This window comes from Sander lucioperca, chromosome 8 (assembly GCF_008315115.2).
Source record: "Sander lucioperca isolate FBNREF2018 chromosome 8, SLUC_FBN_1.2, whole genome shotgun sequence".
NCBI lineage: Eukaryota > Metazoa > Chordata > Actinopteri > Perciformes > Percidae > Sander > Sander lucioperca.
In genome coordinates this window covers 29,126,417-29,152,044 of record NC_050180.1, presented here as the reverse complement: position 1 = coordinate 29,152,044, position 25,628 = coordinate 29,126,417, and the positions used below count along the sequence as shown (strand labels likewise).

At 40.7% G+C, this 25,628-nt stretch overlaps 1 protein-coding gene across 1 annotated transcript in view; it reads left to right on the top strand.

The window, feature by feature from the left end:
* Window positions 1-25,291, top strand: part of clmpb (CXADR like membrane protein b) — a 64,054-nt gene extending 38,763 nt beyond the window's left edge. Inside the window, exons 2-7 of the mRNA XM_031290802.2 lie at window positions 7,638-7,789; window positions 12,577-12,781; window positions 15,458-15,625; window positions 16,971-17,093; window positions 17,540-17,681; window positions 19,542-25,291. Coding sequence (XP_031146662.1) covers window positions 7,638-7,789; window positions 12,577-12,781; window positions 15,458-15,625; window positions 16,971-17,093; window positions 17,540-17,681; window positions 19,542-19,875 — 1,124 coding nt within the window. The 3' untranslated portion in view covers window positions 19,876-25,291. The remainder of the gene's footprint in view (window positions 1-7,637; window positions 7,790-12,576; window positions 12,782-15,457; window positions 15,626-16,970; window positions 17,094-17,539; window positions 17,682-19,541) is intronic.
* Window positions 25,292-25,628: the final 337 nt, after the last annotated feature.

Below are 25,628 nucleotides of genomic sequence, written 5' to 3'. Positions count from 1 at the left end.
TGTACAGTGTTTTAATGAATACAGCTCATATTGTTTCTCTCTGCACCATCTGTCAGGCATGCATGGTCAAACAAAGCTTCAACTCAGCAAAGAACAGCCTTTCACTGTGGTGTCTGTACCTATACTGGAGATCTCTGTGATGAATATTTTCCGCTCTTATTCACAAAGCACTGCCAACAAAAATACAGTAAAGCCACACAGACCAAGAAATAAACTCAGCCCTGGGCCAAAACCTTTTGAATAAGTAGGAATAGGAAAACAATGTTCTGTGCAGGAATGGAAAGAAAGTTTTCTTTGTGAGGAAAACCAAATTTGATATCTTTGTAAGCAAATATAATTCCTCAAACCGGATTTGGAGTTGTTTTCTTTTGATAGCCCAACACATGCTAGTGAAAATGAGTTTCAGCAAAAAAGAATGAAGCCCTCTTTGTGCATGTCTTAATATGTCATAAGGAAGGATGCACTCTCCTCTGTCCTCCATTAAAATGTGTTTTCTCAGTGGGGGACAGCAGGTTTATTCAAGGCTGTTTGCACGTGCTGCAGGGAGAATGTGACCTTTACACACACGCACACACAGCTTCAGTAACCTTGAAGTTTCTACAAGACGTTAACTTTTGCCTCGCTTTGCTGTATGCTTCTCTGTAGTCTCAGATTTGGAGATGCTCATGCAGAACAAAGTGAGTGTGCACACATGCTGGTCCGCTTAGGCTTTGCCAGATGTTGGGAGGATCCGTTGCTGTAGCAAAATAGAGAGGTCACTGTCCAAGCCCCATTTAACTGAATGTGTGTTATCTGGTGCAAAACAGACCATTTGACATTTAGACCTTGTTCAGTCTGAACACATTAAACGGAGGAAAAATGTCTTGAATGGTGTTTTTTGAAGCCGAATGTAACCCTGTATGGTTTAACACAACACAAGCTTCTGCAGATTATTCTGCAAGTCAGGCTGAAGTCTCTAAGATGCATTGCTGTAATTACCATTTTAAATGGGGACAATCCTTCACAAAATGATGAATTGGTTTTTAATTAAAAAAAAAACTTTCAGCCAATGACAATCACTGCTTTCTTTGTGAGAGAGACAGAAGTTCTAAGGATCCTGCTCTTTACTCTTTCCACTTGGTCACGTGGCTAGCTGTGTTTTATTTTTATTTTTTTAAAGCCACATAAGGTGGATAGAATTAAAACATAGGCTGCTCTCAAAATAATGTGTAGTGTCTCAGTGTTGTCTTTTATTCGGATATATGTGTGTATATTTTTTGAATTTTTGTAAAGATACCAACCCAAACTCAGCACAGTTAACTTGTACAAAGATGGTAAGTGCAAGCAGCGTTTGTCGTGCAGGTTGGTGAAAGTGTTGCATGACAACGAAAGACTTTGAGCCAAAGTGTAGCCCTTTATGAGATGCTCTGTGCTCTTTGGACTGTTTCAGGCTAAAACCAGAAGATTTATGAAATAGCCGTAGCATCTTGGACAGCTACAACCGTGAGTGTGGGTGAAGGCACCAGATGCTGCATTGATGAGATGTGTATAGCACTGTAAGCAGGTTTCACTGACTCTCCCTCCCTTGGGGAATGGTGTAATTAGCTTTTTTTCCCATCTCCTCCCTACTTCCTTATTTTGCTGAGAGAAAATGCAGAATACTTTGGGGGAATTAAAAGTGCTTGTCGCGAAACTAATTTTGGATCTATTTTGAGGATCTGTCAGCGGGATGGCGTCCCCTATCACTCGACGTGGCAGCAATGACAAGGCCATGAAAGGGATGCTAATGAAGGCAATAAGAGCGACACAAGGTGAACATTTACCACAGGGCCTTCTATTATTCAGAACTCAGTGGTATTTTATCTTCCTATTGCCAATGGTCTTCCCTCTCTTTTCCTATCCGCCTTCCCCTCCAGGTTCAAGTGATTATTGTGGAAATGATTCCATTCCTTCTTTTCTTCCTCAAACCCATCCATTACTCTCTAGCCAGACTTCTTAGAAACCTCTCCTCAAAGATGAACATGAAGAGGATGGCCCTCACTTTTAGATGTTTTCAAGATCCAGATGACTCACTCCTGAAGTAGCCCTCATGGTGCTACAAGTAATAGAAATAAAATGGTGACAGCTAAAGCTAAAAAGCATATAATCAATAAGTAATCATTACTTTATTCTGACGTACTGTACATAGTAATAGGTACTGTATTAGTTTTGCATTCGGTCAAGTAAAATGGTGCCTCATAATGAGTTCTTATAAGGAATTCATCATTACCTCATGATTACTGACATTACAAGATTTACTATATATATATTCTTTTTTTCAGCTGTCTCTGGGTGGTGTCATTCACCAATAAATGGTTGTGCTACTTTCCCCTTAAAGAGACAAAAACGTGGAAAGTTGTGGTAAGATAGTTGGGAAGCAGTGACACATTTCTTAACAATTTCGTAACAATTCTCAAGTGAGGCTTGCACAAAAACAGTAATATTGAAACAATAGGGGAAAAGGAAGGAGTTATTCCGGAACAACTTGTAAGCTATTGGTAATTAGCTATTAGCTCTTATTTGTTCCTTATTCATTCCTTGGTAATGACTCCATATACTTTATTGTAAAGTGTTACCGACAAAAGCTTCGTGTCAGCAGAAGGGAGTGTCAGTCGCTGGGTGTGATGCGAGGAGGATTATGGGATTTTATCCCTTCAAAGAGTCAGCCTCCAGTCAGGGAAAAAACAGCCCCTTTGATTTTCACAGGAGCAATATATTCATGAGTTGGGCCTTGAAAGTACACGGAGGCTAGTTTAGTGTGCCACATGCAAAACATGTGTTTTAATAGGGCAGGATAACTTGGTACATTTAAAGAGACTTACCCCTTAAGAAGCTATAATTAAAAAGGGAGCGATGGCTGTATGAATAAAGGACTCTCTCACAGAGTGTGCATGGGGGTTGTTTTTGTAGGCGCTCAGTTTGCGCTAACAACTGGAGGCGGCTTCTTGTCTGCTAAGACATCTGAAGATTTTATCGGTGTTTCAAGCAAGTCTGTCTCGAAATCCTCAAAGATATCAGGAAAGATGAAAGGGCAAGAAGTAACCTAGTATCTGTGGATCTATGTGTCACCACATTGGTGGTATTTATAGCATATATGTTTGGCATTTAAATAGCCAATTCAGGTCACACAAGATTGCTGTACTATTGGTGGGGGCAGACACAGCCTTTTAAACACGCTGAGCTGTGAGTATTTCATTGTTGTCTCATCAGCCCTATGCTCCTCTCAGTATGTCTCCAACTCAGCTAAAAAGTAGCTTTATGTCAGCAATAACAATGGAGGTATTTTATTTATATTTGCCATGTCAGATTTTGCTAGTTACATGCATAAAGTCCTATTTTTTCTGAGAATTTATTTGGAGGTCATAACCCAAACATTTCCCCTTTTTCTGCAATTAATCCTGTTTCTTGATTAGCCTGTAATTGACAGAAGATAAACAGTTCTTTTACAGATTTACAGGGTTGGGAGATGATTGGTACTTTTGCCTGCTGCAGTGAGACTGTACACGTTACTCAAATGTGACTTGAGTCTGTAAGCCTGATGACTGATGAGTATTATAAATGCAAAGGTTTGTGTGCTGAGGCACTATTTTACTGTCGGCAAAAGATAGTCCATCGCATCTCTGTTATGTAGATAGGCAGCATGTGTTCACATAACGCATACATCATACACATCAGTAGTCACACATGTACAGAAAATGTAGATGGGCGCAAATGAATTCTGTACATGAAAAACAGCGTTAATGCACACAATAGGAAATTGTCAGCCAAAATAAAACCGTGATACCTCCTGTCTTTTTCTCATATTGTGCATCTACTAACCTGTGTCTAAAACCACCTTTGTGATGGTATAATCCATCCTCTACACCAGTGACTTACAGTAAGTGCTCAAAATAAGGCATTGCACCATCCCTCCACCCCTCCCTCAACCCATTTTTCTCTGTCCTTTCATTCCTTTCACCCCTCTATCTCTCTCTGCCCCCCTCCCCATCTCTGATCTGCTGTGTTTCAGTACCAGAGGTCACAAGCTTTGGACATAGCAAAGGCCCCAGCCAGGCCAATGTGCTGACTGCGGGGATATGGGGCTTGACTTTGGGTAGTGTGAAAGATCCAGGCCTGTCTTGTTTGTCTGTCTGTCCGTCTCACTGGCCACACTATAACAAGATTGGAGGGCTCTGTAAGGCGGATTTACTGGAGCACAACTCCCCCTAGGGCCTTTTCATGGAAATGGGTTCCTCCATATTTCACCATAGCCTCTCAATCTCTCTTTGTCAAATGTGTCTGTCTTTTCTTTCTCTCTCTCTCTCTCTCTCTCTCTCTCTCTCTCTCTCTCTCATACTCTCTCTTTCTCTCATACTCTCTCTCTCTCTCTCTCATACTCTCTCTAACCTCTGGTGTTAGCTTCCACTTTCTTTTGTTAATTATTATATGCTTCTTTTCTTTCTTTTTGTGGGTAAAGATTGAACCTCACCACAAATGAAAGCATGAAGCTTAGCCAAACGGAGCTGAGAAAAGCAGACACAATGATAGAGAAGGAGGGATGGAGGACATGGCCTGGGATATGGCGCCAGCTATCATATCACAAGTTCTTTCTACATTTATCTCTCCCTCAAGATGGCCATGTTTATTTAGATGGCCTTTCCCATGTCCTTATAAAATCTCATAAAGACATGTGAATGCATGCACAGCACTGTAGCCAGGAACGTTATTTCAGTTTTTATTCTGTCTAGGTCACCTTACTGCAAATTCAGTGTCAAGGTCATAAACCCAAACTTGACTGACCAAACACTTTTTCATACTTTGTGTGCATAGCTGCCACAACAATTAATTCTGTTGTGTCTCATAGTTGATGTTGACACAAATGATGGGATCTTGCAGTCCAACCATTCCAGCTATGCACACGGTAAATAAGGCCAATCCAAATGCAAACGCACATCAAGGCGAGCTTATTTTGGGAGCACTGTGTCATCCATTCCACAGCACAAAAGCCCCTCTGCATGACCATAAATCAGTGGGAAAGTGGGGAGCAGCGACTGTATACCAACCAATACCCATTTTGATTTGTCTGCCAACTCCTTCTGGCAAAACGTAACCTATAATTTTCTTTCCGTCACAGATACAGCACATTTTGCTATTTGCTATTATGACACTTAAATCCTCATTGTTGGGCAATGAAGCACATTTCTGACACCAGACCCCATCATTGATTGAAGGTCAATTTAAAGTCAGCTTGTGGAAAGTCTAGTACTTTGTGTGGAAAAAGATTGCAATGCCCCGCTTTCAGCGGTCACCCTGGCCCTATATCTTTTAGGTAAACTCTTTCATTTACAGAGCCTACAGTTGAAGCAGTGGGCAGTTAAGTAGGAGGTGGAAGGTGAGAAAAGAAGCAGGGAGCTCTTATCAGGCCTGCTACACAGTGCTGGGTTCAGCCCGGGGCTGCTGATGGGTGTGGGAGCACTGATTACAGAGGTTAGCCTGAGGAGCTGAGGGGAGAGACAGTGGGCACAGGTCTCCCAGCAGACCCCTATACCACCATCAGGTATTAATGTGCACCATTAGGTCCAACCAATTGCATGCACACACACACACACACACACACACATACACACACACACACACACACACACGGTCGGTCTGACCATTCTCTCTCTTGAATATTCCTTTCACTGCAAATCTCTGTCTCTCTCTCTCGCTCTCTCTGTCTCTCTCTCTCTCTCTCTCTCTCTCTCTCTCTCTCTCTCGCTCTTTTCTGACATCCAAACTAAAATCGGTGGGGAGCCCATAAGATGAATGACCCTGCAAATGCTGCATTAAAAAGTCATAAATGGGGATACCTTCAGGGTTCTGGAGGAGGGGTGGCCCTTATTTTTCTGCTGACTAATGACTTGAACTTAGCAGGTGGTCCAACAGAGCAGAAGGACCTCAGAAATGTGTCCTGTCACTCCTGGGCTGCCAAATGGTCACACAAACATTCAACCATGAAGTGCCCTCTCTCTGTCCAAATGGTGAATGTCAATTGGAAACCTTAAACTTGATTGACAGTGAGTAGCCCGGAGCTCAGGCTTATAGCGGAAGACTCACAAAGTAGAGACAGAGCTTAAACAAAACTTAAATAACTGCATATCTGACTGAAGCTCCCTTGGAAGAAGTGGTTTGTGTGAGGCTACTCCTCTGTGTCCTGCGTCAGCACTGACTCATTGGTTTCACGGCACAGGGCTGACATTTTCATTGGCCCAGAGATCACTTATGGGAAAGGGTGTTGGCTCCTGTGAGGGTGGACCAGTGAACTAGTGGACAGGCGCCCAGTGAGTGGCCTCCTGTGGAACATTTGACTACATGCAATTGTGTCTGTTGAGAACAAAGGAATTCTTTCAAAGGGCTCTGGGTTGAATTACTCCACCGCAGAGTTTTTTCTTTAAATGCGTGTCCTGAACAACAATGTATATTTATTCTGTGCAAACAGGAGGAAATATTGAACCTTTGAGCTATTAAGCAGCATGATAATGAAAAGGGGATGTAACAATATTTACACAACCTGTACATTCCTGGATGATTCCAAATGAGAGACTGCTGGCTGGATAACTTTATTTTAAGTGCTCATAATCCCCAGAAGCTATCGGCTCGTTTGGCATTGAAATTGAAGGCAGGTAGTTAAGTTAAATGTTGTAGAGCCAAAAATATCTGTCACATTTGAGTGTATAAGCTCAATGGTGCTCTGCAGTATCGTACAGTCTTTCTACCAGGTGGAGGGTGTTGAATTTCTCCACAGTGCACCACCCCTTCTGGACACAAACACACACACACACACACACACACACACACACACACACACTTAGTTTCCAGCAATCCCCTCTGACGCCTCTGGCTAATTCCACTCAAGCCCGCCGGGCTGTCCAGCATCCTCCAATAAATTAGCCTCGCTGCTCCCCCATGGAGACAGCCACTGACAGTCTGGCCGGTGTCCAAAATCACTCGCTTGTGCACACAATCATCGTTATTGCTACTTTCTACTGCAAGTTCTTCCCTGAGGAGACTGTGGGATATTTTGGAATGTGTGTTACTATGATTGCATGTTCCGTTTGTGGATAGTGTCAAATCTGTTAGTCTACTTTGTCACATGTAATAATAGGAATGTGACCACAACTAGTTTGGCAAATTTTAGTAAGTCAAGACTCAATATGTATGTCTTCAGTTTTACACCAGACCTGTCCATGTGCAGGCAGCGTAGCTCCTCAGTAGTTGAAAGCTATGTACCTTTCCTTCCCAATTCCCACAGCTCTTGCTGTGACTAACAATGTGCTCTTTGACTGCCCTTGTCAAAAGGGGTTAACAAAAAAGATCATCGTAATACTCCTCTCTGAGCTCCTATGCCGAACACTATTTCCTGTAAAAAAAAATGTATAATAATAAAAAAAGAAGAAGAATCCTCTCTCTTTAGTGTGACGTATCTCAGCATCTGTCAGATAGTGATTGGGATTCTGGGTCATATCTCTCGTTGCGTCTTCTGTCTCAATTTCCTCTATCTGCATGGTTTTGCTTCCTATCTGCAGCATCTGCCTCTTGTCTCAAGTTTGGATTTAGCAAGTGTCCCAAGCTGACATCTCTCCCCCCCCCTTCCTCAGTTCTATTCGGCCTGTTGTCAGTGGGTGCCCAGACGGAGATGAAGAAGGTTGTCGGGGACAATGCAACCTTACCATGCCACCACCAGTTCCCGTCGTCCAACTCTCTCGACATAGAGTGGCTACTGCAGAAACCAAACTCCAGACAAAAAGTGGTGAGATAAGATTCTCTTTTCTTTCTGTTTTTGTGTGTTTTTAACACAATAATTGAAATCAGTCCCTTGGAAATTATAATTTCACTGTATCATGACTTATTGTATTTTTTTCTTATTGCATGCTACTGCAAAGTAAAGCTTAAGAAATATGTTATGCTTCTTTAACTGGTCATTGCCAACAGTCTTCAGAAGTAAAAGTAAAAGTGTTTTTATGCTACAGGCAGAAAAGAAACACAAAAACAACTCAAATACATGTTTGATGACTTTGAACCCTGGGGTTTCTAGGTTTTTCTGACCTTTGCTATAGAACTTTCAAGATGGCAATGGGACCATTTGTGCTAAAACACAGACCTCTGTCGACTACTGCTATATTTTTTAATTACCTGACATATATCTTTCCCTCCTCCTTTCCCTCTCTCTTTCACACATCCACTTTTTTATCTATCTTCTAGCTTTCCTCCATTTGAGTCATGCTGATTGATTTCCAACAGGACCCATAATAGTTGGACATTAAGTCAATGCCCAAAGTTACTGTGGCACTTCAATTTTTAGTGCTTTTCACAAAGGAACAGTGATGCCCAGAATGTTCCCCAACTCATTTTGTAGTTATAACCTTAGACCCTTTTTTCTACAGCATGAAAGGCACGAACCCAACTTGAACATGATTTTCAATTAGTTGTTTTTTTACAAATGTGACTGCACTGTTTCTAACACCTCTAACACTTCTAACACAGAAACCGTCTAAATTATGTCGCTTTCCATCTAATATGTGGCTGCTAGCTCTGTAGCATAACTAACACTAACCTTAAGAACTGGCAGCTTGCTAGAAATCGCTAAGCCAAGCTAACGTTAGCTAACAGATTGAGCAACATTACTGCAGTATTTTTCTTAAAAACTCCAGGTTGTCTAGAGATTTTGCTGTACACTTATTCACCAACACACAACTGAAGTGAAACGGCACACACACTCCCTTAAGCTCTAAGGAAGGCACACTGTTTTTCCAAAAATGTCAGCTCATAAAATAAAGACAGCCTATGCTGCATATCTGTCACTCTAAAGTGCTCCTGCTTTCTTTGCACGTTATTATACTTGTTTTTACCCAATGGTTGTCAAGGCTTTACATCACACATGAGATTGAATTACAACTAAGTATTGTTTAGCATCTGTTACATATTCTGTCTTTTAAATTGTTTACTTAAGTCGGTCATGAAATGCTTTAATTCCAAATACATGACTTATGTTATATTATTTTCTGCTATGCTCCGAAAATGCTCCACTTATAGTGATATTTATTTGGGTTTCATTTGCTGTGTGTCCATCTGGAATTTAGAAACTACACAAAACATGAAATCAGTAGATGGCAGCTGATTCTAGTCGTCAGCATAACTATTCTGTTTTAAGAATAGCATCACCTGGTTGAAGTCTCTAAATCGCCTTAACTTGGTTTTGTGTCTACATCCTCTTTAGACGTTTTTGGTATCGTCCCACTGGTTTTGAATCATTGCCTTTCTTCACCCAAATTGAACGTAGTATCTGATGACAAACAGAGTGTAAAATCTCACTAGCTTTCTGTCGGAAGAAAGAAATTTCCTTTCTCTTTGAAAGTGGTTTGTTCATGCACTGATGTGTTGGTTAGCACAAAGGAGAGTGATAAAGGAGGGTGTGGATGGGGAAACAGAGGGGCTAGGAATGAAAGAAAGGGGAAAACAAGTGTCTTACGCTTTGATGATTCAGAGGGTGCTGCCACATTGCGATGAATATTTAACGGGAAGATAACATTGAAGGCGCCATTAATTAAAATCAAACGTCTGAAAATTTGATTAGGAAAGAGACTGCGCCTGCAGCTGAATGAATAAATCATTCTTTTGTTCAGCTGGAGGGCCGTGTTCAGAGGGAAAGAGCATCTTGTCAACATTTAGCCTCTGTTTGCAAATGTACAGGATACATGTGTTGAGGACACAGAGTGGCTCGAGACATCTCACCAAAGTTCATCCACATTCTTCAAGATGAAAAGTAAAAGACTGGCCCCTCTGGTTTTCACTATGCTGACCTGCCAGTATAAGTATAGTCACTCAAAACACTGGGTGTAGCGACAGCGGTGGAACAGACCTGGAATGATTTCATTTTCCAAAAAACTGTGAAACAATGAAAGTAAGCTGCTTAAAGATGAAATTCTTAACTTTCCACAATTTGTCATCTTTCTTGGGAAATACACCAGCAGCATTGGGATTCTAATGTATGCTGTTGATTTTTTATGTAAGACAATGCAAAATTGCTCCCCTTCCAGCACACAATTTTGAACATACTTTATTAGCATTGATTACCAGGACAGTTATGGCCCACTGAGCTGATTAATATTCATTAAAAGTAGAGTGGAGAGTGTCTCCAACTATGGCAAATATGCAAAATGTGCATTTTTCTATATTTCTTCTTCTGTATTCACTCTGCTATTCAGATGGATACATTACCGATATATAAATTAAAAACATTATGGACGACAGTTTTAAAACAAAACCTAAATGCCTTAAATGTTGGAATAAAAGCAATACTCTTGGTTTGTGTGCAATCTGGCCCAAATTATCCTTAACAATCCCACCTTGATAGAAAAGGTAAATGGCTGTCGTGCATTATTATGTTTTATCACAGTATGATATGAAAACAAAATACCTAAATGAGAATCTGATATTTTTGCCACACGCAACCAGTACAGGCAGAATCCAGGTTTTGTTAATAGTAAATGTTTTGTTGTACATCTGAAAATAACCTTGCAAGTCAACAAAACAATTTTACTGTAGTATTTAAAAATAACTGAGCCAAGTGTTTCATGTAAAGACTCCTTATCCATTCAAAAAAGCTCGGAAAGGTAGAGACATTCCACGTCTGCAGACAGTATTTTAAATTTTTACTGAATAGACAACCACCTCATTTTAATTGCAAACTATGCTAACAGCCATTGGCCAATTGACTCAGTTCCTCTTAAATTTCTTACACTAACGGGCACTTTCACTATCTCTCTCTATCGGTGTCATAAACCATAAGCATGTGTTCAAGAGTACGCCCAGACATAACCAGAGGCACGAATACACATACACGTGTAGTGTAGTTCATATGTATTTGAGTAATACTTATCCAGAGTCCATAAAGGCAGCAGAAGTGTGCCCATAGGCAGATGCTTTTTAAAATATGTCCCACTTAGTTTAGGTGCCAGAGCTGTGTCGCTCTGTGCCTGTAGCTGTGGCACAGTAATGTATGTCTGTTTGCATTCATTGTGTGTTTCTACTCTACATGTTTGTTTCAAAGCTACTATACCTTCTGTGTGTAGGTTTTGCATGTGTGTTTGTAAATGGCCAGTCGTCACCTGTGATCACAGCAGGTGCCCCTGTTTCTTAGGCACTGATGCACTGTGGCACCGGCATTTAGCAGTCCCCACCTGCAGGCTCTCACTTGCCCTGAGTAATAGGCCACTGTGACAGCTGTGTTTGTTTGTGTTTGTGGATGTGGATGGAGAGAGAAAGAGGCAAAGAGAGAGAAAGGGAAAGAGAAACAAGGAGAGTATATAGAAATAATCCATACAAAAACTTAAACAGGCAGAGAAAAGAAAATGAAGGCGTTTTAGGTGTACAGACGTTAGATGTCTACAGTGAAGTTTCAAATCATCAGATTATACCTTTGAAGACCCAGTTTTTGCAAGCATCAATAAACCTTATACTAAAAATAAAAGGAAAGTTTCAAAGTTCTGATAAAGATGTGCTTTGTCCGATCGGTGTTTCTTTTGTGTTCTATATTTGACTTATTTTGTGATTTAGACAAATACAATAGTTCTTTTATAAGCAAATCATACAGAAAACTAAATAACACTATAGAAACTACTTACCAATATGAGTATACAGTATATGCATCTGATTTTAAATATACATGCACACATACTGTAGGTATGTGTGTATGTATACCCTATACTGTGTGTGTGTGTGTGTGTGTGTGTGTGTGTGTGTGTGTGTGTGTGTGTGTGTGTGTGTGTGTGTGTGTGTTTGTGTTTGTGTTTGTGTGTGTGTTTGTGTGAGGTGCACACATATAGTCAACATAAATATACATACAGAAACACAACAATTCATAGTATAAATGTACCTCAAAAGACCTCCCCATTTGGTCATTTTATTACTATTACTTGGTGTGTTTATTATATTTCTGAAAATGACTGATGCAATGCTTCTGACTTCAATACAATACTGACTGCAATACTCAGTAGCTCTTTATTGTGAATACTATTAAGCGATCCGGAGACCCGTGTGTCATTGACACTGCCCAGGTAGCCGACATGCTAATGTATACACATGCTAATTTTTTGATTGTGCAAGCACTACACTGACAAAAGCATAATGCACTCAAGAGTTATGGCAGTTTATGCCAAACGGACATTATATATATATATATATATATGTATATGTATATGTATATGTGTGTGTGTGTGTGTGTGTGTGTGTATATATATGTGTATGTATGTATGTATGTATGTATATGATATTCGTTTATATATAATAATTGGAATTATTAACACCAAATGTTAGTTTTCCAGGTCCAAGAGGAAATTGGAAAATGATTCTAAAAGGAAGAGTAAGGCACATTAAGTGGCAGTGGGATAACTGTGGTTTGATCAAGCTTTTAGTGATGTAGAAGGAGTCATTAGGAGCTTGTCACACAAGAGAGTTTGGTATTCAGGAGAGTAGTCAGTGAATAAAGTAAACAATGTTCAAATAAATCTCCAATTTTCTTCTCTTCAATACATCTAGATCATTACCTTCTTTGGGGGCCAGGTGTACACCAATGAGGCGACAGGCAGCGAGGCCAGCCGTCTGTCCTTTGCTGGGGAGTACCTGGCTGGAGACGCCTCCCTGCTGATCAGTGACCTGCTGTTGACTGACTCCGGGGAATACCACTGTAAAGTCAAGACTGGGGGAAAGTACCACTGGAGCCAGGTCAACCTCATTGTGCTGGGTGAGTGTTGTCAGACACATTGTAATAGACACACACTCAGGTTATGAAGAGACCCAAACCCATTTGTACATACATACACACTCTCTCTCTCACTCACACACACACACAGACCTAATCACTGGATCATTAGCCTGGCACATTTCCTCCATCGTGCTGAATGTCCTAATGATTCAATTTGATTCAGACAGTGTGATTTGATTTTGCTCATGCTGTTTGGGTTCGTTTGGATAGATTCGTTGATGAGGTGAGACCAGAAACATGCGACTGGGTCTGGAAGAGCATGATTGATTATGTTAGGGTCCAAGTTACATGGACAAGCATCAAGTTAAATTATTCATGTTGCACAGGCTAATACATTTGTGTCCTCTATGAGATCTATGAGAAACAGACAACAGACCCTGCTCTAAGTTTGATACTGTAATGAAATTTAGTAGTTTATAATGACATTGAAAAACTGTCATCAATCTAGTCACTGTTGAGCTTCTTCGGAAGTCATGTCTTAGCTCTAGTTACTATAGAAAAGCCTGTTTTGGCCTCATAAGCCACAGCAAAGTCATCATTGTACATTGTATTCCCTTCTTTTCCTCTTTGTTTTCCTCATTTGCCCAATACACAGATGGTTATAAATGGCTTAGCTTAACAACTAGCTCAGTGGTAATATGTGTCTTTGCCTGCATATCTCAAATAGCTAACCAATTCTGAAGGACAGATAGCAAAAGGGGAGCGTCTGTACCACAAAAGCCAGCCACAAAGTCCAGCGGGAGGAGCAAAAGTGTTCTCAATGTCAGAAAAGTAGGCGATTTATTAAAACATCATGGGAGATTAGTTCAACCCGCGGTTATTGGTTTTCTAATGGAACAGTCTGTTAATCCTCTTGCGCTCACTCTCCTCTCTCTTCCATAAAGACATTTCAGTGAGTTAGAGCCTCGGTTTTTACAAATTGCCCTCAGCTTTGTGGTGACACTTTCGATTTTGAGAGAGACGAACATTTGCATTTTTCTCTCGCTCCCCACGCTAAGATAATAGCTTGGCAGCCGAGCTGGTAGCTGGCTTGGCATGGGACAGCGTGTGAGTGTATGTATTTGTGTGCACGCCAGGGTTTATGCGTGCCTCCAGTGGTTGTGTTTGTGTTTATGTGCAAGCTTGCACGGTAACGCCTGGACGGTGGCGTGTGGATTTGCATGTGCAGATATTTTTGACTTAGTGTGTTTGATTGTGTTTGTGTTTTTATAGGTGTGTGGGTATGTTTTTGTAGGTGGGTTTGTATTTGTGCATGTGTGTCTGAGGCTTAAACTGCTCCTGCTGCAGTTAGGCCTAACTGACCCTGACAAAGCTGCAGGATGCACACAAGGATGAGGACGGGATGGAGAAAAGGAGGGCTGGACGGACAAAGGCACATAAGCTATCTGGCTTTACATTCCGGCAACTCTCTATATTTTAGCATTACAGAGTTACTTATAGTGCAACTTTGCTGACAAGCAGCCAAATACACAAAAGTTGACATTGCTAATATGACAGCATAACAAAAACACAAAAGAGATGTTTAAATGTAGTCCACCACTGATCTAAAAATATATCCCTTGTGAGGGAGAAAACAGTGTGCTATTTTCCTGCTTTGATAGCTTTGCAGTGCCTCTTAGCGTGTATCTAAGAGCAGCTGTACAGGGCTGAGCAGGCACCAGCTATACTGTACTGTGCCTCCGGCTACTGGACTATAACCAAAACCTTTGACCTGTGGAGAACATATTACCACAAGCGCCCACAGCCAGCTTTGGGGTCACATTGATCCATGGGTCTATTTTTTTTCTGTGTGTGTCACCAGCTCAGAGAAATGACTGTGATGTTCGATTCACCCTTTTTAAAAGTTGTAAATGACGCCAGTCGTGGATATAGATAGACACATTCAAATAAAGTTTATAAACATTTCAACTTTGTGCAACTTAACAAGCCAGGTGTAATCTTATTATTTCACTTTTATGTCTTTGCTCTTCATTTAATGTGGTGTTTTATTTTGAGGTGATACACTAGTTTTGGACTGTTTCACTTGGCTTCACATTATGGAATAACTCATGCTTCAGTCATTTTTTTTATATATAAAGAGAAAATTCATTGTAAAACTATATTTCAACTAACCCTCCATTTTAGACACTTAAAGAATAATATTATCATCAACCTAACCATCGATAATGAATGGAAGATGGATTTTATGAACTCATAGAATATTTTCTTGCGCTTTTAAGCTTTATAATAGCAATAACAGTTCCAAATTAGGGAATGTGTCTATATTCCCATATATCACACAGCCCACAGTTTTAGTAATATGAGTCTCTCAATGACTGTCAAATACAAAAAGCCTGTTTTGGAGATGCTACACATTTATTTTTGGTCTTGTATCTCTAGCTCATTAAAAGATTACTTCATAAATTAAATAATGAGCCTATATTTAAGACTATATTTTTACTTTATTTGAAACTACACATATAAGTCATACAGTACATGTAAGAACCTTGCAGTATTTACTGTTCTGCCTTAACTTTGTTTGCATTTTCTATTACCTTGCTTTATTATTAACAGCAAAAAGCATCTAAATGTACCAATGTGTGACAAAGAACAAACATTTGCTTGTATGTTGCAGATTTGTATTTAAATGTTTTTGATTCCCATGTGTTCTTACAGTCAAACCTTCCAAGCCGAGGTGCTGGATGGATGGCAAGCTCCTGGAGGGCAGCGATGTCAAGCTGAGCTGCAAGTCCAGCGATGGTTCTGACCCCATCAACTACAAGTGGGAGCGAGTACTGGACAAAGGCAAGAGTCTGGGCAAATTGCCAAACCTGGCACTGATAGGTAAGGAAAATAATTGGCACTACACTGACGTGCTGATTCATCATTCAAGCCCTCTGCAGAGTAATGCTACAAAGATTCATTTTTATATTAGTGATTTTGATAGACTGCATTTATCCGAGGAGGTGTTTTGCTGAGTACGCCGCCTTTCCTTGGCCTTCTCCCAACTTCACATTGACACCTAAATCTGCCCAGTACAATGCCTTTCTCCTGGTGGTCTGAGCTGATTCACTAGATCATTAACAGTTACAATACTTTACTAAGAGGCACTCAGATGAGCTCAGATTGTCCCAATTAGGCCACTGATTCCGCATGCATTTCTTATCTTATAGACCAGTGCCAGTACTAACATTTACAGACACAGACCACATTATGCATACTACTTCTTTTTTTTCTTCCCGGAAATCAAACAGAACACAGCCCTGTGATTTCTAGTTCTACTCTGTTGGGATGAGCTATACAAACACGAGAATCCAGGCTGATACTGTCATTTGATGAAGACATCTTTGACATTGAAATATCAGCCTGGCTCAAGTGAATTATACCTGCATGCATGAAGTCAGTGTAAACTGAGTGTTTTTCTTGAATTGGGTATAAAGTGGAGGAAATCAAATGTAATACACAGAACTGGTCTGGCAGCTCCCAGTCTGTACCAAAGAAAAGCATTGGCCCTGAGGCACACTTCATTCACATGGTGTGGATTCTGGCATTCCTCTTGGATCATAACCAGGCATATCCGCCTCTAAATAGTACTATACAGTTTATAGCAGAAAAGCCAATAGTAGGGCAATTCTCCCTACTATGTATTCTCTAAACCGCCAACTGCTACCCTCTCAACCTCAGTTTTCCCTCCAGTGTTCAACTGGCATCCATGATGGCACGTGCCCAGACGAAAACCTTAAAATTAATGACCTCCACCAAACAACACCTGTTCAGTCTAATTAGTTTTCATTGGATGATAACACACAGCATCAGCAGCCATTATTTATGGGTCTGGTGAAAAGTAATATCACATGGTTGTCATTGGTAGGGATGACTAAATATCCCATGGGGCTGTGGGGCTCCATCGCTCTCTCAGACACGCTGCTGCTACTCTCTTTAAGTCCTCCTCAGTGTCATGGGTCTCGTTCTTAAATAAACACTCCATCAATGCCTCTGTCTATCCCCTTCCTACTTCCACCCCCACCCCCTCTCGCTCTCTCTCTCTCTTGTGTTCCAACCATAAAATATATTTAAGTTGTCTCTAACGTCCTGCAAATGTAATTGACATTGTGGATAAACATGCAGGAATGCGAAACAATATACAGAAGACACTTCACACTAATAGTTATTTATTTTACTTCCCCAGATCTCAAGAACCCAGAGCTTGTGACCCTGAGGAATCTCACCATGGACAGCACAGGAGTCTACCGATGCACAGCAAGCAATGACGTGGGAGAGGAAAACTGTACCATTGAGGTCACAATGCAACGTAAGTTTTGGGAGGGAAGGGAGAGTCGACCTCGCAGAGTTCACCTCACACCAAACTGATTGATGGTTATCGTTTCAAACTACAGCTGGAAATACACACACACACACACACACACACACACACACACACACACACACACACACACACACACTATAGGGACTGCACTGAACTTAAACTGTTGCCCACTGGTCACCACCTATGCTCCAACAGTTGTGTTTCACTGTCACACTAATACATTTCCTGAGAGGGGTCATGTGTAGAGAAAATGACACATATAGTTGCTCAGCAGAAAGTCCTGGTGTTAAATTGAATGTGGGAACTGTGGCACAAATATGTTGAGGTATTTCCAGTAAATAAGCATGGATCATGAGTATTTGTGAATGATGAATAATACGTGATAAGTATCTCTTTCTCCCATCACTGATCACTCTCTTCTCCATTCACAGATGTGAGGGATATAGGCATGGTAGCAGGTGCAGTGGTGGGAATATCCCTTGGTGTCCTCATTGTCATATTAATCATCTGGCTCGTCTTCCGGAAGAAAGAGAAAAAGAAGTATGAGGAGGAGGAGACTCCAAATGAGATCAGGTTTAAGCATCCTCTTTTTTCTTCTGTGACTGGTTCACTCTTTTGCCATTTTGTATTATTTTGCTAGTTAAAAGGCATGTTAAAAGGTTCTTAATGTGTTCTTTCATTTCTCTGTGGGACTGTTGCTTTTTAAGTTTAGCTTCACTTTAAACTTTAAAATGACTTAAAACCTGTTGCTGTCCTGCATAAACCACTTGCCACTACTTGTAATATCTGACTAAATCGTGTTTGACGCCAATTAGACTGAGCAGGAAGATTTATAACAGCCATGTATTAGCTGATGCAATATCTCGTGCAAAAACAAGATATCTCAGGTGAAGGAGACATAGGCATGTTTGGTATAATGAAACAGGAAAAAGATACCTTGCAACAATACAATTATAGCCTACCTCAGTGCTCAGCCACCTGGGGCGGTGCACCTGGAGATGTTGGTGCTGCAGCATCAGTACTTCCCACGGGTATGATCCCAAGCTTAGACCACAAAATATGCAAAGTTAGCAGGGGGACCATGAAAAACCAATGCAGACAAATGGAAAAAGTACTGTTAAACTAATAAAAATATTTTTTAGTTTTATACAGGTCACTGCCCTCTCAAGCGAAACTAGACTAAAATAGATCCCCATAATTCAAGTTTTAAGTTTCAAGTATTATATAGTTATATATAACATTGGAGCTCAGTTTGAGAACTAGATATGTATCTGTAGGAAAAAAAGGGTTTTAATAGATATGTACAATAATTCAATGTGCCATCAGAGCTGAGGGAACACACTAGTGTTTATTCCTCACTCTAAAGCATGCATGCAGTGGTGGACCCTGTGAATCACTAATGACACTTAAAAGCAATAACATTTATTTGTGACATGCTGGAGTCGGTGTAGGTGCATATTTACTGATGTAACAACGCATAATGCAGAATGGTTGAGGGACAGCTTCAAGTAAATAATGTAGATGTGATGAAGTGTTTTCTGTTTTTGTACCATGTTAAGAAAAGACTGAGCCTCTCCACTAATGTGCAGAACCAGACCGCACCAGCTTTAGTGACGCACATCTCTTGGGTATGGATTTAGAACCAACCTCACTGTTGTTTAAACATTTTCATTTTTTTCTTTCAAGAGTGATAGTACCATCTCTGGCGTGTCAGAGAAGGTACTGTGTAGTCAACAGTGCACAGATGAGAGGTTTCTATTTGTGACTTTCTGTAGAGAATTTAGGTCTTATATCCAAGGGATAATATTACCTGCTGACTTAGCCTCGCGACCCACACACCCTGGTGACCTGGTGACAGTGATTTATAATGACTGCAAAGATCCTCTGCCATTTCTATAGCATCCAAGTAACAATCACAGCAAAAATTTCCTTCGTTTTAGCGATTAATGCTACTGTCAATTTTAAGTTGTTTTCTCCAAGCAGTTTCTATTCCTCAGTGCTATTATGTAAATGTGTTATTCTCCTTCTGTCGTGAACGTATAAACAAAACTTTTCATTGTGTTCTGAGCAAAAACTTTTTTTTTCAACATTTGTATCTGGGGAACTAGTGATTTCAGCAGATTTCATTATTCCATGCAAATGTGTTTCACAAAACTGGCTGGGGGGTATCTCATGAATTATATGAGGTCCCCACAAAATACTAGTCCCATGTGAATAGGGTCTTAGAATGGTGTTAGGGTATGGCACTGCGTTTGAGGTGTGTGTTTGTGTGTGTGTGTGTGTGTGTGTTTGTGTGTGTGTGTGTGTGTGTGTGTGTGTGTGTGTGTGTGTGTATGTGTGTGTCTCTTATCTACTGTATTTTAAGAAGGACAGTTGATATAAAATGAATGGACCTTTGTCGTCATTGTTTGCTGTGTGTATTTCTAACCACAGGGAGGACGCGGAGGCTCCCAAGGCCAAGCTAGTGAAGCCCAACTCCCTCTCCTCATCCCGCTCTGGCAGCTCACGCTCCGGTGCCTCCTCCACCCAGTCCATGGTGCACAACAGTGCCCTGCGTGGTCACCGCCCTCGCCCACCTGCTGTAGCAGCTGTCAAGGAAAATGGACAGCCTCCAGGCTTCCCCCAGTCCCCTCCAGCCTACACTTCAGTGGTGCCCAAGACCCCCGAGCCCCCTGCCACTCCCAAATACAACTCCAGGAACATGTCTGGGCCCACACCCCCAACCCTCATGGTCCCTGCCCAGACCAAGGCCTTTCAGACTGTGTAGGACTGAAAGCCCACCACTTCCTGCAGCCATGTGAGACTCCCATCCCAGCCCAAGCCCCTAGCCCCCTTCCCAAAGACTAAGACTCTTCCATAGACAAAGAAATGCAACTAATTAAAAGGATGTAATTAAAAGAATCAATACTATAAGTCCAAAAGTACTTTTAATGAATGCATACTTAAAAAGGGAAAATAAGACATGTTTGCCCCTACTGAATTACATTAAACAACAAAACAAAAAGCAAGACCTGAGATGCAACACTGTTCGTGTCTCATGGCTAAAGGCAGAACTTATTTTCTGAGTTCCGTCTTTTGGCTTTGGAAGGCACAGGGAAGTATTGTGTGCAGCAAGGGGGAATGAGCCCCCTATAGTAGTAGAGCTTTTATTTATTTATCAAATCAAAGGGTGAGGCATGCAGTAGAGAAAAAAAGGAACACAGTAAAGGCTGGATGATGAAGTAGATCCAAGACAGATACCAATGGAGTTATACAGCTGTTGAGCTTTGGTTGTCGAAAAATACAAGATGCATAACAAGCAGGGCGGAAACAAGGAGGAAGAAAGTGCGACAGTGGAAGACAGCTACTGATTTTTTTTCCCTGGGAGGAGGGTGGAGTGAGTCTCTGATTCATGTCACCCTGCACCTCTGACTCGCTGTCTCCAGCACCTGCTCTGAAACCACAAACCCCTTTGCCTCCCATGGGCTGGGCCGATTGTGCCCATCCTTGTGAAGAGACACAGTGTGCGACGTGTGCATCATCTGCCTCAGTGCTCTCGGTCTTTTCGTGCTCTCATAATGAACCTGTGAGAAACCACAGCGGTCCTGAGACTGACTCAGCTGGCTCACTAACAGCTCATCTGCTTTACCAATCAGCAGGGGAAACTTCAGGTGCAAGGATGTAGCATTGACAGTGGAGTCAGATCAATGGAGTTAATACCCCCCTCCCACATCCTGTCTACAGATATCCTTTTTCTGGTACTGAATATCTTTCCTGAATAATTAAATAGTATGTATTAGGCCTATAGCAAGTAAAATACTTTAAATATATGGGATAAGAATATATTAGACCAGCTGGACTTGTTTTTATTTTATTGTTTTTCTGTTTTCCTGTGTTTCTTCTCTCTGAACAGGTTGTAAAGGGTGACAGACAGCTATATGTCCATTCATCCATATTAAGAAGTGCCACCAATCCCTAGGATGGGTTATTATTTGTTTGCTTTTTTTACTCTTTTGTTTACCTGCTACATTTCTGAACCAAAACCAAAATCTGTCACCATGAATGTGTGATGTAGAAAGATGGTGGATCCCATTATTTTCTGCTCCCTATAAGGTACTGAATCAATATTCGAGCTAAGGCACAAAGAATTGACTTTGACGTTCAATTTTACAATTCCTATGTCTGAATGAAGGGAGCGAAGAGTATGATTCTAGATACTTCAATTGTATAGGCTGTGTATGGTATCACTGTCAGTACTCTCCCTGGATCCATAACAATGGAGTGGCACTTGATTGCTGTCTCGCTGAATCACCAGGGCCTGCTTGGTTATTGGTCGCGCTGAGCCAATTCTCTTTTTGTCGTATCCTCAGACAGGCCGAGTGCAGTTTGATTGAAAGTATTTGAAAAAAGGGGGAAAGTAGCCTATCTAGTGTGCCTTTGCAATCCCTCTTCTCTTCTGGTTTCTTTCTGTGTCCTTATCTTCAGCACACCAGTGGTTAAGTCTCTGTTCACATCCAGCTTTGAGGGTCAACAGTAGCAAATACTGAGAGATACAACTTCACAAAATGTGCCCTAGTAACAACAGATGCAGCCTAGGGAGCACCAAGCAGAGTTAATTATCCATGGTGAGAAAGCAATCCCATGCCATGGGACAATGTACTGTACATTCTGTAATCAGTCTTGTTTTATATTGTACATACAGATAAATATACGCACATGATGTCATTTAATTTAATAAATAAGGGTATGTGAGGGGAGATATACCCCTTACAAAAGAGTCAAATGGGAAACCCAAAAGTGAATTTAAAATGTGTGTTTTTTGTACACATGTTGTGTGAACAAGTTAAGCCCCATATTCTAATGTCACCTTTTGACATTTTTTATATTTGAACCTAGTATTCATGTGAAACAAACATATACATGTAATGAGTGCAAGTGTAGAAAAAATAATCTAGGTAATCCTAGATATCTTCACAACTACTGGCCAGATTCTCATGAGATGTTGAATGGATTTTATTGATCCCCCTGAGGATTCTTCAGATTTTTGGTGACTCTTGACATTTCCTGAGGCACTACCAGTGGGTCAAAATTCCCCCTTGACCAGAAATTGGGCATTGATCTTGAAAAGTAATTTCCAGATTTTCATAAAAAAAAGTATTTATAGTCAACACATAATAAATATTTTGGTGAACCCTGACCTTTAATCTGGTGCGCCATCCATATCAAAATGACATTTTGTGGGGCTGTTTATACTGTCAAATGAAATAAGCTGTTTTTATTTGTTTTTATGACTCTCAGGACAAACTAAACAATGTAAGGTCCACTACTGGTTCTAAGAAGAGATATTTATCAGTATAACACTTTAATATTATAGCTAGTACTGAATATTACTATTCTTTCTGGGCCGGTAGCAGGTAGGTGCTAAAATGTAGTACCTAAACGTAACTGGCATGTTAACACGAGCATACTGCGCATGCGTCAACACACAGACGGTTATTTGAACCCTCCTACAATGGCACATTGTAATGAATAAATATAATGCCAAAGGCAGCAATAAATTACTTTAAAATTCATTCTACATGAAGACGTGACGCACCTTATAAATAACGAGATGTAACCCAAACCCTGTCATTTAAACTATTATTGCTACCTAGCTAGCTCCTAACTGAAGTGTTGACGCTTGCGCAGTTTGCCAGTTTTCGTGGTTTCGGTGACTCGTTCAGTAACTACATTCTAGCGCTTATCCCAGTAGCTAAGGTAGCCCGGTAGCTTTAATTTTGTTTCACTTCTAAATCTAAAGTTTCAGACTGAAGTAAAACCTGTCACACAAGATAATAGATAGATAGTAATTCAACCTCAAAAGTTCTGAAACCCAACATCTGTGTGAGAAGCACATGTGGTTTGACTTCACATGCGGGATTTCACATGCGACTTAACTGTAAAGGAAGATGAGAAAAAAATGCCTTTTATATTCAACTAAAGACAGCAGTTCATATTTAAGCAGGGAAGCTACTGAGTGTGTGTGTCTGTGTGTGCGTGCTTGCGTGCATGCATGCATGTTTGTGAATGGGTGTGAGTGTGTCTGTGTGGGTGTGTGCATGTAAACTCAGTATAAGCCCTTGGGCCACACCCACATATTCCCATGTTATCCATTCAATGAGAGAGAAGGATCCAGTCAGGCAAAGTAACCTCTATCCAAATTGATATGACTGCAGACTGGCAGTGTTTATTTTAGTTTTCACTGACTTCTATGCCTATTAACCTTGGCTTCACAGGCACTAGTCATGTTTTTGTGGGGGTGGTGTCTCGAGACAAAGCACGTCCATAATTCATAATATTGTCAGCTCTGGAGGCCGCTTGTATGGTCTCTCCTTGCTCTTGCTGTCTCTTAACATAGAATGCACTTGGCCCTGGGTGTACCAATGGCATCTAAAGGTGCACACACACAAACACACACACACACACACACACACACACACACAATACAAAACAGGTCAAAGTTGTATATACACACACATAAACAGGTACACGTGGCACATTCAAGTCCGCACAGAAACAAGGGTGTGTGCTTCATGCACATTCACAGTTGCATGCATTCGTTCACAAACATACACACACACACACACACACACACACACACACACACATACATACACACACACACACACACACACACACACACACACACACGTTTTGCACAAACAAAAGCCCAAACGGCAGTCCTTGTTATTTCTGCTCCTTCAGAATCAATTTGATGGATCGAATGTCTGAAGGTATTACAACTTACTGATGGAACCAGGATACTAAATGCAGCACAGAAAGGTACACACTACTCTGCATCACCCAGGAGACATGACACACACAAACACACACACACACACACACACACACACAGATATACAGATATAACAGCTACTGTAACAAAACACACACATGCATGCAAACACACATGCACTCCGGAATACAAACTCTGCTATGCATCTTAATCTGGATAGCATATGCTTTAAGACTTTTCTTCCATGGGAATCTGCGAGAGTAGTACTGGGAATCAGGAGAGGTATAACAGGATTGATTATGAGCCAGGCCTGTAGGCTCTTGCCGTTGGAATTCCCTCCACTGCAGAAAAAAGTAGCAGTGAAGGTGGAAGATGGGATGCAAGTCTTCCAGCTGTTAAATTCAAATTTTTGATTTCCTTTCCAGCAACTGCAAGTCTCAGGTGGCAGATTCCCCAGTTTATGAGCCGCCGCGTTGCATCTGTCTTCTCATGTGTGTAGCTTTGTGGCCTGACAAACTTGCGCTCTTTCCAACAAATTAATTTTAAGGAGCGTTTGTCAGTTCAGTAGAGAGTGGAGGAGGAAAGTCTTAACACACCTCAGAGTGTCAGCAGCACATCCAATATCTTATTGTCTTATTATCAACACTCAAAGGTGCAGTAAACATAAAATCATTCAAATGGTTATCCTGCGTTATATGATAGGAGTATGAATCTCATGTAGCCACTATGTTTTATGTCCTATTAAGCCGTTTTATTTCTGATTAAAGCTGTTGAGCAGGGCAAAGTGATGCTCAGACTTTGCAGTTTGGCCTTGTATGTCAGTATAGGGGAATGTGATGTATTGTTACTTTTGAGAGAGGAGATGGAAGAGGCTGTAGTTACCCTCAAGAAGGAAAGCAAAGTTACCTGCATGTCATAAGAGATTGAGCAGACGAACGGGAATGCTTTGCTTTGATGTAACATAATTGTATTCGGCTAAAAATAGAAGAAAAAAAATGAAAAAAAGAAAAGAAAATCTACAGTTGTAAATATATTCACAGAAAACTTTATGAAGCTTTATTTTGTCTTCTTCTTTATTTTGAATTTATCATCCATGTACTTTGCACTTTTATTTGTGTGCTATGCTCATCACCGGCCTGTGTGGGATCTGTGTGGTTGGCTGTTTCTCTTGACTACATTGTTTCGATGTCAGGGGGAGACACTCAGCGCGGCGTCACTAAATGGAAATGTAAGACACTTTTGTTTTCTTTACTCTCATCTGTTTTTTCTGCCGTGGCTTCTCTTTGGTTTTATAAAACAGTACGGAATTGTTTTGTTTGTTCGTTTGATGAAAACAATCCATGTAAATATCACAAGTAAAAAAATGTATATTTTTACGACTTCTGAGTTATTACTCTTTCATTTGCAAATAAAATATTCAATGACAACTCAATCGGTCTTGTAGCATCTTGATTTGGATTTTGGCCTTTTCTGAAAAGAGTAAATACAAAACAAGAAAAACACTCCTGAGTGAGATGGATGTGTCATGTTCAGCTCAGGTATTTGCAATTATTATTTTTACTATACCTTGCCTTTGCAGTGGGTATTGTCACTCCCCAATCTCCTCTAAACTGATCTTGGTGTATAGTACAGTATGTTTATGGTGAGTGACAAGGCCAGTGCCTCTTTTCATACTCTTTACTCTGAAAGGCACTGTATATACATACAGTAATCACGTAATAACTAATTCTCTCAACTTGAGTTGACCTGAAAATGCCTGAAATACA